Below are 13,480 nucleotides of genomic sequence, written 5' to 3'. Positions count from 1 at the left end.
ACCCATTCTGGTGTGCCGGAGCAGACACAACAATGGGCTGGCCGAGGGCCATCTCCGCTGGAGACATGTTGAGGTCGTCCCAGATTGCTCAGTGAGTGGTGGATGTAGAGATGTTTAGCGTCGGTGGTGACGGCCGCGGTTTGCAGGGCGAATTAGGCCGGTTTCAGGCGGTCGACGGAGATTCATTCTGGCTTGCTAGAGGCTGGTACAGCAAGGGGCTGGCCGAAGGCCATCACCGCTAGAGATATGTTAAGGTCGTCCCAGAAGGCTCAGTGAGCATTGGACGTAGGGATGTCTAGCGTCGGTGGCAGCGGCCGTGGATGGCTGTGGTGCGGTTTGCAGGGGCGTCATGGCGGGTGCTGTTGCGCAGACTTGGCTACTGTTAGCGACATCGACCAGTAATCTGTAACGAGCGAGAAAGTCCGCACCGAAGAGGGGCGCCCTGACGTCTGCCACAAATAAGCTCCAGGAGTCGTGGCGATTCCCCCCGAAGGTGAGGTGCAGGCGTTTACACCCGTAAGTGGTGGCGTTGAGCCTCAAGTCGACGTCCTTGGTGCCCCGTCGTTCTGTTGTGGAGATAGGAAATATGCAACTGCAAACAATGGAGTCAACAAGAAAACGACGTTTGGAGGAGCCACATCTGTCGGTGGCAAAAGCCCTCTTTTATACACTACTATCTCTTCATTTTCTTACAGATATTCTTCCTCTCCCACAAAAACCGATCCCACGCGAGCGGGTGGTCTTACCTAGCAAGTCGCAAGTCGCTTGCTCTACAACGCTCTTCCGGAAAACCGAAGGACCTTCATTGGAACCCAACCATGCAAACTGCCTTCCTCAACGCCAAAAAAGGCCCTCACCCGTGCCACCACCCTCTCCTTCCCCGCGCCAGATGTCCAGCTATGTCAACAGGCACAAGCAATGTCGCCATAGGGGCTGTGGTCGAACAAATCGTCCACGGCACACCCACACCCCTTTATTTCTTTAGCAGGAAGATCCTCAAGGCCGAGTTCAGCTACAGTACCTTCGACAGAGAGCTCCTCGTCCTCCACCACTGTAGCATATGTAGTTTCCCTCCTCGCCCATTTTTTATCTTGTCTTTGCTAGTTTCCATGCCTTTTTCATTACTTCGTTCACCGTTCTTTACATTTTTAATTGTATTTCTATTGACCTTGTACTTCGTTGCAACATATGCTTAACCTTAATACTTATATTTTATGTATGTCTTTCTCATTATCTACAATGACTTGCATTTTTCAATTTTTCTTTTGTTTCCGTTTTTGTTCGTGCTGGTAAATGTTCCTCTTTCCATCAAACCACAATTAAACGTTTGTTTATCTTCTACCTTTTATCAGCATTCCTCACCTTTTCCACGCATTCCCTCTCCTTTCTTACTTGTTTTTCTTCTCTTCCCTAGGACTTCTCTTTAATCTTTCTCAGATTGATCTCCCCTATTTCTCTTCGTTTAAATTTTCGTTATTTAATTTGTCAAACTTATTCTTCTGTTTTTCATTTAGATTATTCATGACAAAGGCGATTACAAAAGCGGAGCTGGCCGACAAGAGACTTTTTGGTCCATAACTAGGTCGGATGCGAAAAAAATATGTAAATGATAAAATAAAGTAGATCTAATATAAAAAAAATTAATGGTTGCTTACGCCGTCCGGTGGTAATTCGGTCACACCTTCGCGTTTGGTGGTAAATCGGTTACACCGCCAACTACGGTGAAGAAGAAGAACTCGAAGAAGAAGAAGAACTCGAAGAACTCGAAGAAGAAGAAGAAGAAGAACTCGAAGAAGAAGAAGAAGAAGAAGAACAAAAACAACAACAATAAGAAGAAGAAGAAAAAGAAGAACTCGAAGAAGAAGAAGAAGTAGAACTCGAAAAAGAAGAACTCGAAGAACTCGAAAAAGAAGAACTCGAAGAACTCGAAAAAGAAGAACTCGAAGAACTCGAAAAAGAAGAACTCGAAGAAGAAGGAGAACTCGAAGAAGAAGAACTCGAAGAACTCGAAGAAGAACTCGAAGAACTCGAAGAAGAACTCGAAGAACTCGAAGAAGAACTCGAAGAACTCGAAAAAGAACTCGAAGAACTCGAAGAACTCGAAGAAGAACTCTTTATTTTCCAAAAAAGGGGCGTAGCCCAGGGCGCGCAGCGCCCGCGCCTAAGGCGCAGCGCCGCAGGCCAAGGCCCCCGGCGTAGCTGGGCCGGCGCAGCCGGTGGGCTTGTCTCATAACTAGGTCGGATGCGAAAAAAATATGTAAATGATAAAAAAAAATAGATTAATATAAAAAAATTTAATGGTTGCTTACGCCGTCCGGTGGTAATTCGGTCACACACAGGTGGTGGTTGGGAAGGATGGCCGGGGATTCGTCAAAGTTAAAGACCCTTCGCGTTTGGTGGTAAATCGGTAACACCGCCAACTACGGTGAAGAAGAACTCGAAGAAGAAGAACTAGAAGAAATCGAAGAAGAAGAAGAGGAAGAACTCGAAGAAGAAGAAGAACTCGAAGAAGAAGAAGAACTCGAAGAAGAGGAAGAAGAAGAACTCGAAGAAGAAGAAGAAGTAGAACTCGAAGAAGAAATCGAAAAACTCGAAGAAGAACTCGAAGAACTCGAAAAAGAAGAACTCGAAGAACTCGAAAAAGAAGAACTCGAAGAACTCGAAAGAGAAGAACTCGAAGAAGAAGAACTCGAAGAAGAAGGAGAACTCGAAGAAGAACTCGAAGAACTCGAAGAAGAACTCGAAGAACTCGAAGAAGAACTCGAAGAAGAACTCGAAGAACTCGAAGAAGAACTCGAAGAACTCGAAGAAGAACTCGAAGAACTCGAAGAAGAACTCGAAGAAGAAGAAGAAGAAGAAGAAGAAGAAGAACTCGAAGAAGAAGAAGAAGAAGAACTCGAAGAAGAAGAAGAAGAAGAAGAACTCGAAGAAGAAGAACTCGAAGGACTTGCGAGAACAGCTAGATGTTGACAAGAAATAAAAAGCAATATGATTTTGATATTTTATTTTCCAAAAAAGGGGCATAGCCCAGGGCGCGCAGCGCCGCAGGCCAAGGCCCCCGGCGTAGCCAGGCCGGCGCAGCCGGTGGGCTTGTCTAATATAAAAAAATTTAATAATATAAATAATAATAAATAAAGTAAATAATACATATGTATTATTAAATAATAAACAGGTAAATAGTAAATAATAATAAACTGACAATAGATAATAATAAATGGAAATCAAACAAATAATAAACAGACAAATAATAACAAACAAATAGATAATATGAAATAAATGACAGTCATTACAGCATCTTGCTTAAATGTTTATCTAAATGAATCTTAAAGCTTCGAACTGAACTACATTGCACTGCCTCTGCAGGAAGTTTATTCCATTCATTAACTACACGGTTGGCGAAGTTGTTTCTACCCACTTCCAAATTAAATCTATTTCCTGTAAATACATGTATCAAGTCACCTCTGAGTCTACGCTTTTTTAGGAAAAACAGATTCATATGTTTTAGTCGATTTTCGTATGATTTATTTTTGATATTTGGAATCAGTTTTGTGGCTCTCCTTTGTATTTTTTTTTTCCAATCTATCACTGTCTTTAATGAGATTCAGTGACCATGCAGAATCAGCATATTCCAAATGTGGACGAACTAACGATTTATAGCTTGTTAATGAGAAATGAGCTTTTGAAGTCAAAAGATCGCGCGATCAGTCCTAGAATCTTGTTTGCTTTCTCAGAGGCTGAAATACACTGCTAAGAATCTAAGCCTTAGATGATTTGAGATCGTTACTGATAATTACGCCGAGATCCTTTTCACTATCTATTTTTGTTAACGAATTTCCAAATAACTTGTAATCGTACTTACTGTTATTTTTACCTGTGTGCATAACCTTGCATTTACTTGTGTTAAATTTCATTAGCCACTTTTCAGACCTTTGCTGTAATTTATCTAAATCTTCTTGAATATCTCATTGATTTAAGTAATCATTTGCCATTCCGCACAATTTTGTATCATCAGCAAATTTGGAGACAATAGATTTTAGTCCGTGGTCTATATAATTTTTATATACTATGAATAGAAGTGGTCCAAGACATTAAATGACATATCAAATGACATTCTGTTTTTTATCCCTGGGGATGTTGTTTATTAAACGCACCCACAATCTTTGTCATGTCTTCCACTACAATCATCAGAAAGTCATTCATTGCTGATATTTTTGTTCTTGGCTAGTATACATTGTTTAGTTCTTAAATAAATCTACTGTATTCTATATCTTGTTCCCATTCAGTGCCGGCACCAACTTCACCACTTCTATCTCCTGTCATGTATTCCCCATTACTAACTCAAAACTACTTTAGGTTATTAATCTTGTTTAATTCTGCTGGCTTTGCTTGAGCAGCTGAAGCGGGGACAACAACTTGTCACCAATTGAAAGTTGGAGTGACGCCGTCACCGGTTGTCAGTTTCAACTCCTTTTGTGTGAAAGGTGGAATGAAAACTTCTAACTGGAACCGGTCCAGACACTGGATCTCAGACTTTTAGGGCTGCACCTCCAGATGGCGGTGAAGAGGTTTGGTTTTGAAAATGGACAACAAAAAGGGGAGGGCAATTCTTCCTCTTGTCCTCTTTGCAAGACTTCCATTAGCAGATTCACGTCAAGGGTCCCCCCTTCATGGCCTCTGTATACAATGGTATTACCGGTGAGCGCGTACTTACCTTTGGCTACCCTCAGTTACAGTGAATCAGGCTTGGTCACAAAACAAGCGCAAGGGCAGCTGGTGGCACGCCAGCCCACCATTAAGCGACGAAGCAGGTATAAGCACTCCCGTATAGAAGTTTATCTATATACTAAAGACTTCTTCCCCCATTATCCGGGGGGGGGGGATAGCCAGCCAAGGGATGACTCACCCTTACACATTCGTCACTCATTTGAATCCATTTCATTTCAGCACTCCCACTCACTGCCCGGGTTAGAAGCAATGCAGCAAATCATAGTAACATAAAGAAGTATCTAGAAATGTTCCAGCCAGCGGGAAGACCGTTGGGCTTGGAGAGTGAAACATAAAAGCTTTATTTTAACAAGGATAAAGTTCTCGACTCAAAATTCTAACTTATTTTTTTTTTCCTAGCCCAATGCCGGACACTATTTTATTATTAGAATGTATACATACAAAGCTGAATTATGTACAAAAATATTTACAATTCGATGTCAACCATGATATATTTAGTAACCTGATGTTCGATTTACAAATTGTGTGAAAACCTTTCCTAAATTCATTATTTACATAAATGGAATGGCAAACTAATAAACTAATGTTGCAACTGAAATACCAAACATGGTTTTCATCGTCAAGAAACTGTCGTACTTGTGTAAAATGCCTGATTGAAATAGGATTTTACGTTTTGATTCCATAGAAGTGTGACGCAATGCAAAACAGAGTGCACTTCACTAATGAAATATGCAATGGTTTTCATTTGAGAAATATATAATGTATCGTCACACATGTTTCTTGCAATTACACATTTTCCGTGTACAAGGGGAGAGAGTGACAGCAGGCTGAAAGTGAGCATTAAGGGTGAAAGACTGGAGGAAGTGGATAGTTTTAGATACTTGGGTGCGAGTAAATGCCTTGGTGGATTGAAAAATGTAATGAGAAATAGACATCTAGGAATGGATGCTAAGAGGAGGTTATATGAAGGAGTGATTGTGCCAACAGCATTGTACGGGGCAGAAACATGGAACATGAGAGAGGAAGAGAGAAGGAGTTTGAATGTGTTTGAGATGAAATGTCTGAGAAGTATGATAGGGGTTACTAGGCTGGATATAGTGAGAAATGAGGAGGTGAGTAGAACAGCGGTGGAAAGAGAGCTGGGAGATAGGGTTGATGAAAGAGTATTAGGATGGTTTGGACACATGGAAAGAATAAGTGAAGAAAGATTAGTAAAAGAAGTGTGGAAGGCAGAGGTGGAAGGAGTGAATATGAGGGGGCGTCCTAGGATGAGATGGATAGATGGGGTGAAAGGGGCTTTACAAAAGAGAGGAATGTCTGTGGAGGAAGGACGGGAGAGGACAGAAGATAGGGTTGAATGGAGAGGGGTTGTGTATAGATGATGCTGTGATGAATGAGGGGGAGTGGGTGGGGGGATGGGGAATGAGGAAGTATGTATGAGAAAAAAATTGACGCAGCCCGAAGGGATTTCTCCCCGTCTTCTCCTTTTTTGCATGAGGAGACGGAGAAGGGGGGGGGGGGTTACCGAATTTATGAGGCGGCCTTACTGTGGATGTGCTGTGTCTTGCGACACTGCTTCTGACCCAGGGCAGTGGACAGGGTGCAGGGATGACCCGTCATCCAGGAGGTGCCGGGATGAGAAGGAGGATGGAGGGGAGTGGAATATATAGGAAATGGAATGGGTAAGAGTAGTTTCTATGCCTTTTTCTTTTTGGCTACTCCCCGTGTAGGGGGAAAAAGCCTTTGGTATATGTATGTATGTACTTTCACACCCGTGATCAGCCCACAATCACAACATCGTCTCAGTCGGGTACAAAGCTATGACTGCCTTTGACGAGGATTGCATATCGATGCGCTTTTGCTGTTCCTGTTTAATTCTCTCCACTTGTCTTTGCAAAATCCTCATAATACAACTGTTCCACTTGAGCAAGGTCTCCCTTTTGCTTGTTTTGAAGGCAAAGGTTCGAATGCCACTTGTTCCGGTGCGCACTTCCAGCTTGAAGGAGAAGTTGTCCGAGGGTCCGATGCCGACGGTATCCATCATGATGGCTTCCATGTAGCGGTATATAGGAGGCCGTGGCTCCAGCAGGAGAAGGACCTTGTCCATGAGCACTACATGGCAATCCTGCCGCATCATTTGACCCGGAAACCGGACCTTCATCCTGTTCTCCAAACGGAAAGGGCCATAGGGTTGCAGATCGAAAGGCACCCCTTCGATCCCACAGGCCATCAGTGTCTTGTTGGCTTCTGCGATACAACCTCGCAACTTGCTTAACAACTCTTTGATTATCGTCTGTCCTGGGCTCACTGTTTGCATGGTGACAATTGTTTTTATGTACATGATGAGCTGGAGAATTGGTGCAGCATAGGGGTTGCTAAGGTCCATTGCGGACATCTGTTCATCGTAGGAACATCGAATGAAGAGATAGTCCTTGTATAGGGTTTGTAAAGTCGAAAAAAACTTTAGAAAAGAAGAGAGCATTTCCCGGGACCCGTATTCAAACGTTAACTCTAACTCTGGTAAAAACGTTTCTGAATGAAACACGTACAAAGACCGCATTTGACTTAGAATTTCTTTGGGAGGATTTGTTGAGTCTGAGTGTAACAGAGCCTTCAATGTGCTGATATATTTCTCTTCGTTATCAATAATTTTTGTACATAGTGCACTTATGGACATTTTAGGAATGTTGTATTGGATTTGTCCAGTATATATGTCTTCTAGCTCACGGAAAACAGACCATACGGATAGAGGTGGTAAGTTGCTATTTCCCTCATGGTGCTGGGAGAGGCTCCTCAAATATTCTGTATCGCCATCAGAAGAATACCCACTGTTCTGCCTGCTTGCATGCGCTCGACCGAGAGACCCTGACTGTCTTCTTATAGCCCCTCGCTTCTGCTTCTGTCTATGGGACCAAGTCCCCGCATTTGTGCTCTTTGTAGTCGTGTCACTTGTAGTCTCAATGCTCCCTGTGTCACTCTCCGTCGTCGAACCACCGTACAAGCTGATGTGTTTCAAGTTGGCGGCAAGAGTGCTGTTCTCGGGCGATCTGATGTCATCTGTATCGGTTTCTTCATAGAGCAAATTCTCCAACTCCTTTATCCACAGCTGCTGAAGATGTATGTTCTTTGCACGGAAGATGTAGGCGTTTGTCAAACCCCGGACGCCATTCCGCACGCAAAGATGTATGATGATTCCTCGTTCAACATTGGCGAGGTCCACCTGGTCAATACGAAAACTGTCAATGTACTGGAAATTTCTGCCACTCTGTTTACACAGCACGATCACCTTTTCCAGTAAAACTACGTGGTACGTTCTCCTCACCAGGTTTCCTCCTCGCTTTAATGTTAGGTTGTGATGGAGCAGCAAGGTCCCAGAAGTTGTAAGATCAAATGGACATCCTACAATGGCGCTCAGAAGCAGCTTCGTATCAGCTAACTTCAAGTGATGCTTGAGCATGTCAATAACTTTCTGAAGGGTTACTTTCTCCTCGTCAGTGAGAGGTTGTTTCTGAATGCTCTCTAGAGTAAGGACATAATAGTGCAATCTCATTCTTGGCTTGCGAAGTTTTTCACTTAATAAGGGGTAGTGCATTTTGAAGAAATCTAAATGTTTTTCTATTATGCTATCAACAACCGGTATGTTTTCGATGAAATATACATATTTCATATATTCATCCTTGTGATGCAGAAAGGCCTCCCCTAATAAAAGTAAATTTGAATCGCTTGCTTTTAGTTTAAGATGGAGTCTAATATGAAGCTGAACCAGAGCTTTTGTTTGAGCAAAGAGTAGAGTAAGATCTTTGCGAATAAATTGAGGAGCAGATGTACTGAGAGATTCACGATCGTACTCTAGTGATCTTATTGCAGACAAGTATTCTTGGTCCCCATCAATTAAATATTTTATCTCTGCTTCAATGAGTGATGAATTCCTTCCACCTGACAGAAGGCTTTGTTTGTCAACTCCCCCATCTGTGTTATCGAAGACACGCTCTTGTACCTGTGCATCCAAGCCCATGACGGTGTAGTATTCTTCAGTTTTTGAGTCTGTCTCCCCTTTTATGCTACCGTCTTCACTACTGGATTCCCCGTCAGATGCAAACATTTCCTCCTCATTCTCGGTCTGTACCGAAATATTGGAACATTGGTCTTCTGGTTCAGCTTCACGTGATAAAATGGGACTGCCATTTTTCTTCACCTGCGTAGCCACGCTGCCAAGTACTTGGTTCATTTTCTTGTCTAGAATTCTGACCCCTCGGTTGAAAGTCGTGGTTAACTTTGTCCTCCTTTTCTTGGAACTGAAATTAAAGAAATATATATGATCAGTAGAAATTCGTATCAACCAAGCTCGATGATTGTAACATTATTGTTTAAGTGATAAAATGTTCTACACATATTTCCTTTAACACCATATTAATATCTTCGGACAAAGGTACACCTTCAGGATATTAATCAACCTTGCAACTTCAGCTCAATGAGATTCAAGCTTTACTAGTTAGTCTGCATTGTGGTGACATTCGAATGGTGATTTTTACATTGAACGTTCATGTTTTCAAAGACAGTCTCTTTTTCACAATGCATTCGTCTGTTCTTAAACAAAATTATTGTAGACGAGACTGACTAGGAGGACGCTTTGGCTAAAATTGAATATAAACATCGAATCCATAACCCGGAAGATACCCAACAACTGTCCCTAGGGACTAGGCCATAGCTTAAGATCGTGTGATTCTTCGCCTTTTGTGTAATGTATGTGCATCCTGGGCATGTGTTGTCGAACCAATTCTGTATCTCGTCCCTTCAATCATGTCATTTACGTATATCGAGAACATTCCAAGTTCCAGAATCGACTAGTCACTGCCCTTCGTCCCGACAAATTACCCTTCACTACTGTTTTCATATATTGATTTTTTTGGAAACTACCATTCAAGCAGCTTACCCCTAGGCCCTCCAGTATGTTTAAGTCTATATCATGATACAAAACTGTGATTGTTTGTCTGTCTGCTCGTCCATCACACACTATTCCTAGAGTCTTTGAGGACATAAGCCTGAGGGTCTCAGAATCGGAGGTGTTATCGTGAAATGGGAAAGTCACGAAAGAGGCATAGAGAGACATAAAGAAACAGAAAGACACAAAAAGAGGCACATAGACAGCGACAGGCAGAGACAAACATAAACAAACAGAAATAGAGATGAGAGGGAGAAGTGGGAAAAAAGAAAGGAGAGTGAGAAAGAAGAAATGGAGAGATAAGAGATGGAGGGAGAAAAGAGGAAGACAGGAGAGAAAGTGGAGAAATGAGAAAGGAAAAGAATGAGAAAAGAAAGGAAAATGAAAAAAAAAATAGCGAAAGGAACAGGGAGTTATAAACAGGAGACACGGATAAAGGGAAAAATTAATATAAGAAGGGGAGAGATAGAGAGGGCGAAAGATAGATTAGTAAGAAAATATGTAAAAATGGATAAAGCCTCTCACGAATTGTATGGCCGCGACCTCGATTCCCATGCTATCGTTCAAATAAATCAGAAAATATGAAATACAACCCTCGCCAAAAAAAGTAAATAAAAAGAGAACAACATTCAGCATTCGAATATGAAATAAAACGCATTGAATCCATAAACAAAATGACAAAAATATGTTATAATAGCCATGTTTGTCCGTCACATCCCAAGATCTCGTTCTCTCATCCTCTCTCCTTCTCCCTCTCAGTCTCTCTCTACCTATCTCCTCTCTTAATTAAGGGAGCAGATAAGTGACGTGTCTGTCGGGGTTTGTCAGAGTCAATCGAGGTCCTTCGGAGTCTGTCAGAGTTTGTTGGAATCTATTGGGTATCCGCTTATTGTTTCAGAAGGTCCTATGATTTTCCCTCCTAAGATCCTTTCCCGTTTGGCGGGAATCTAAACGACGTCAGAAAGAGCTTCCACGATTTCTATGGGCTTCCATTATGCCAAATAGATCCGTCTAACTTTAAACCAATACGCCAGTCTTCCGTTTAGGGCAAACTCTCTCAGTTCCTTTGAAATTTATTATGCTGATGAGAGGCAAGGCCTCTGTCCTGAACATCATGCATGATGAGGAATATAAACCTATGTGACAATATTTACAGACCATGTATGATTTTTTTCTCAACAGTAAAAATTTATTCTACTGACTTACATATTAGTATTGTTTCTACTATCAATACCTACCCAAGCTTGACTGGGGCTGCAAAGTAGTCATGAGGGTCAAGTATATGCAAAATTCCCTTTGCATCGTTGTCTGACAAGCACTGAAGTACCACTGCCGCGCGGCCGAATCCATGACTTCTGTAAATGTACACAATCCTGGAATCGCGACCTTCCACTGTACACGCGACGTGCACATCATTTGAGCAGTGTTCCAGAATTTCAGTCTCGTTTTTCCGAATCTTAGTTGATCTCCCGTCACTAACAATAGTCACTTCTTGCATTGCATACAAATCATCAATCACACCGATAAAGTTTGATCTCTTTTGGGGTAGATCGTCTTGGCTGGCGGGACTGGTGTTGCACAGTGTGTCGTGACAGACATTCGCCACTCTGATCCTCTCGGACAGAGTCATCTGGCGAATAGGGAGCCGCACCTCGGCGACACCCAGGAGCACGGCCCTCGCTGTGTTCATCATCTCCTTTACCTGAAAAGAAATAAAAAAAAATCATGATGTTAGAATATCACAAAGAATTACAAAGGAGTAGCATGCCGGCAGGAGACCTTTTGGTCCATAACTTGGTCGGATGCAAATAAATATATATATATATATATATATATTATATATATATATATATATATATATATATATATATATATAATATATATATATATATAACAATGATATATACAACAAATAAATAACAATTATAATGATATCAATAATAATGAATAAATAAGTAAAGTTAAATAATAAACAAACAGGTAAATAGTAAATGATAATAAATTTACAGAAAAATAGTAATAAATTATAATCAAGGAAATAAACAAACAGGCAAATAATAACAAACAAATAATATAAAATAAATGGCAGTCATTACAGCATCTTGCTTAGTGTTTATCTAAACGAATCTTCAAGCTTTGAACTGAACTACATTGCACTGCCTCCGTAAGAAGTTTATTCCATTCATTAACTACACGGTTGGCAAAGTTGTTTCTACCCACTTACAAATTTAACATAATTTCTTGTCGGATTCTCATTCAGCGTGAAGATTTGGTCAATTTTGATGTTGCCAATTCCCTGTATCAAGTCATCTATGAGTCTACGCTTTTTTTTTTTAGGGAAAACATTCATATGTTTTAGTCGATTTTCGTATGATTTATTTTTTATATTTGGAATCAGTTTTGTGGCTCGCCGTCGTACTTTTTCCAATCTGTCAATGTCTTTAATGAGGGTGACCATACGGAAACAGCATATTCCAAATGTGGACGAACTAAAAATTTATGTAGCTTATTATTGAGAGATGAACTTTTGAAGTCAAAGGACCGCGCAATCAGTCCTAGAATCTCATTTGCTCTCTCAGAGACTGAAATACACTGCTTAGATGATTTGAGATCGTTACTGATAATTACACCGAGATCCTTTTCACTATCCCCTTTTGTTAACGAATTTCCAAATAATTTGTAATCGTACTTACTTTTATTTTTACCTATGTGCATAATATTGCATTCACATGTGTTAAATTTCATTAGCCACTTTTCATACCATTGCTGTAGTTTATCTAAATCTTCTTGAATATCTTATTGGTTTAAGTGATAATTTGCCATTCCGCACAGTTTTGTATCAGTAAATTTGGAGACAATAGAATTCAGTCCCTGGATTATATCATTTATATATACTATGAATAGAAGTGGCCCAAGAACGGAACCCTGAGGAACTCCACTTGTAACATTTTTCCATCTAGAAGTTTTACCATTTAGAATAATTGTTTTCGATCATTCAACCAATTACTAGTCCAACTTGATAGGCTACCACTTATTCCGTGTGAAGCTAATTTAGTAATATTTCGAGGAGGATGGTATCAAAAGCTTTTGCAAAGTCTAGATATATTAAATCTATATTTTTCTTTTGTCATAATTCGAGATAACTGTTTTGTAGAATTCGAGTAAGTCACGCAAGAACATTTCCGTCTGAATCCATGCTGGCTATCATTTATCAAACAGTAACTTTCTAAACAATTTTCGATAGCATCTCTGATGATAGTTTCCATAATTTTTCCTGCAATTGGAGTCAAACTTATAGGCCTGTAGTTATTTGGTTCCTTTTTGTCCCCTTTTTTGACTATGGGAGAAACATTAGCAAGCTTCCATTCTCTTGAGACATCTCCGGATATGATGGATTTTTTGAAAATAATTTCTAATGGAACAACAATCTCATTTTTCATTTACATTAAGATTCTTGGATGCCAACCGCCAGGCCCTGGTGTTTTATTAATTTTGATTTTTTCTATACACCTTTTATTTATTTTTTCTGTTATATTTACCGTAGTAAGTTCACCCTAAACTTTTCACAGGTTTTAGTTTGGAGTTCATTTTAAGTTGTTTCGTTTACGAATACTGGGTTAAAATACTTGTTTAAGATATCACACATTCCTTCATTTGAATATTCAAGTTGACTTTCAGCAGATAATAATGGACCAATGTGATTCCTAATAACCTTTTTATCTCTAATGTAACTATAGAATTCTTTGGGATCTTTGGATTTATCGGCGATATACATTTCATATTGTTTTTTTTTTTTAATCTCTCAGTATTAAT

The 13,480-nt window shown here is 40.4% G+C and overlaps 1 protein-coding gene across 1 annotated transcript; it reads right to left on the bottom strand.

Moving 5' to 3' along the window:
- Positions 1-6,312: 6,312 nt before the first annotated feature.
- On the bottom strand, positions 6,313-11,374 carry LOC143036949 (uncharacterized). The gene is made up of 2 exons (XM_076204985.1): positions 10,906-11,374; positions 6,313-9,020 (listed from the first exon to the last, which is right to left on the bottom strand). The coding sequence occupies exons 1-2, from the start codon at positions 11,358-11,360 to the stop codon at positions 6,515-6,517; spliced, it is 2,961 nt and encodes a 986-aa protein (XP_076061100.1). The 5' UTR covers positions 11,361-11,374; the 3' UTR covers positions 6,313-6,514.
- Between the last annotated feature and the right edge of the window lie 2,106 nt (positions 11,375-13,480).

Source organism: Oratosquilla oratoria, chromosome 21 (genome assembly GCF_046742065.1).
Source record: "Oratosquilla oratoria isolate Oo_2021 chromosome 21, ASM4674206v1, whole genome shotgun sequence".
Lineage (NCBI taxonomy): Eukaryota > Metazoa > Arthropoda > Malacostraca > Stomatopoda > Squillidae > Oratosquilla > Oratosquilla oratoria.
Note: the sequence above shows the minus strand (reverse complement) of the source record. Positions and strands in the feature narration are given on the sequence as shown.

Excerpts from the sequence above, each read along its gene's own strand:
- LOC143036949 (XM_076204985.1), bottom strand. The coding sequence starts at position 11,360 with ATGATGAACACAGCGAGGGCCGTGCTCCTGGGTGTCGCCGAGGTGCGG. Across the intron at positions 9,021-10,905 it reads GCAGCCCCAGTCAAGCTTGG|TTCCAAGAAAAGGAGGACAA; the intron begins GTAGGTATTGAT and ends CTTTAATTTCAG.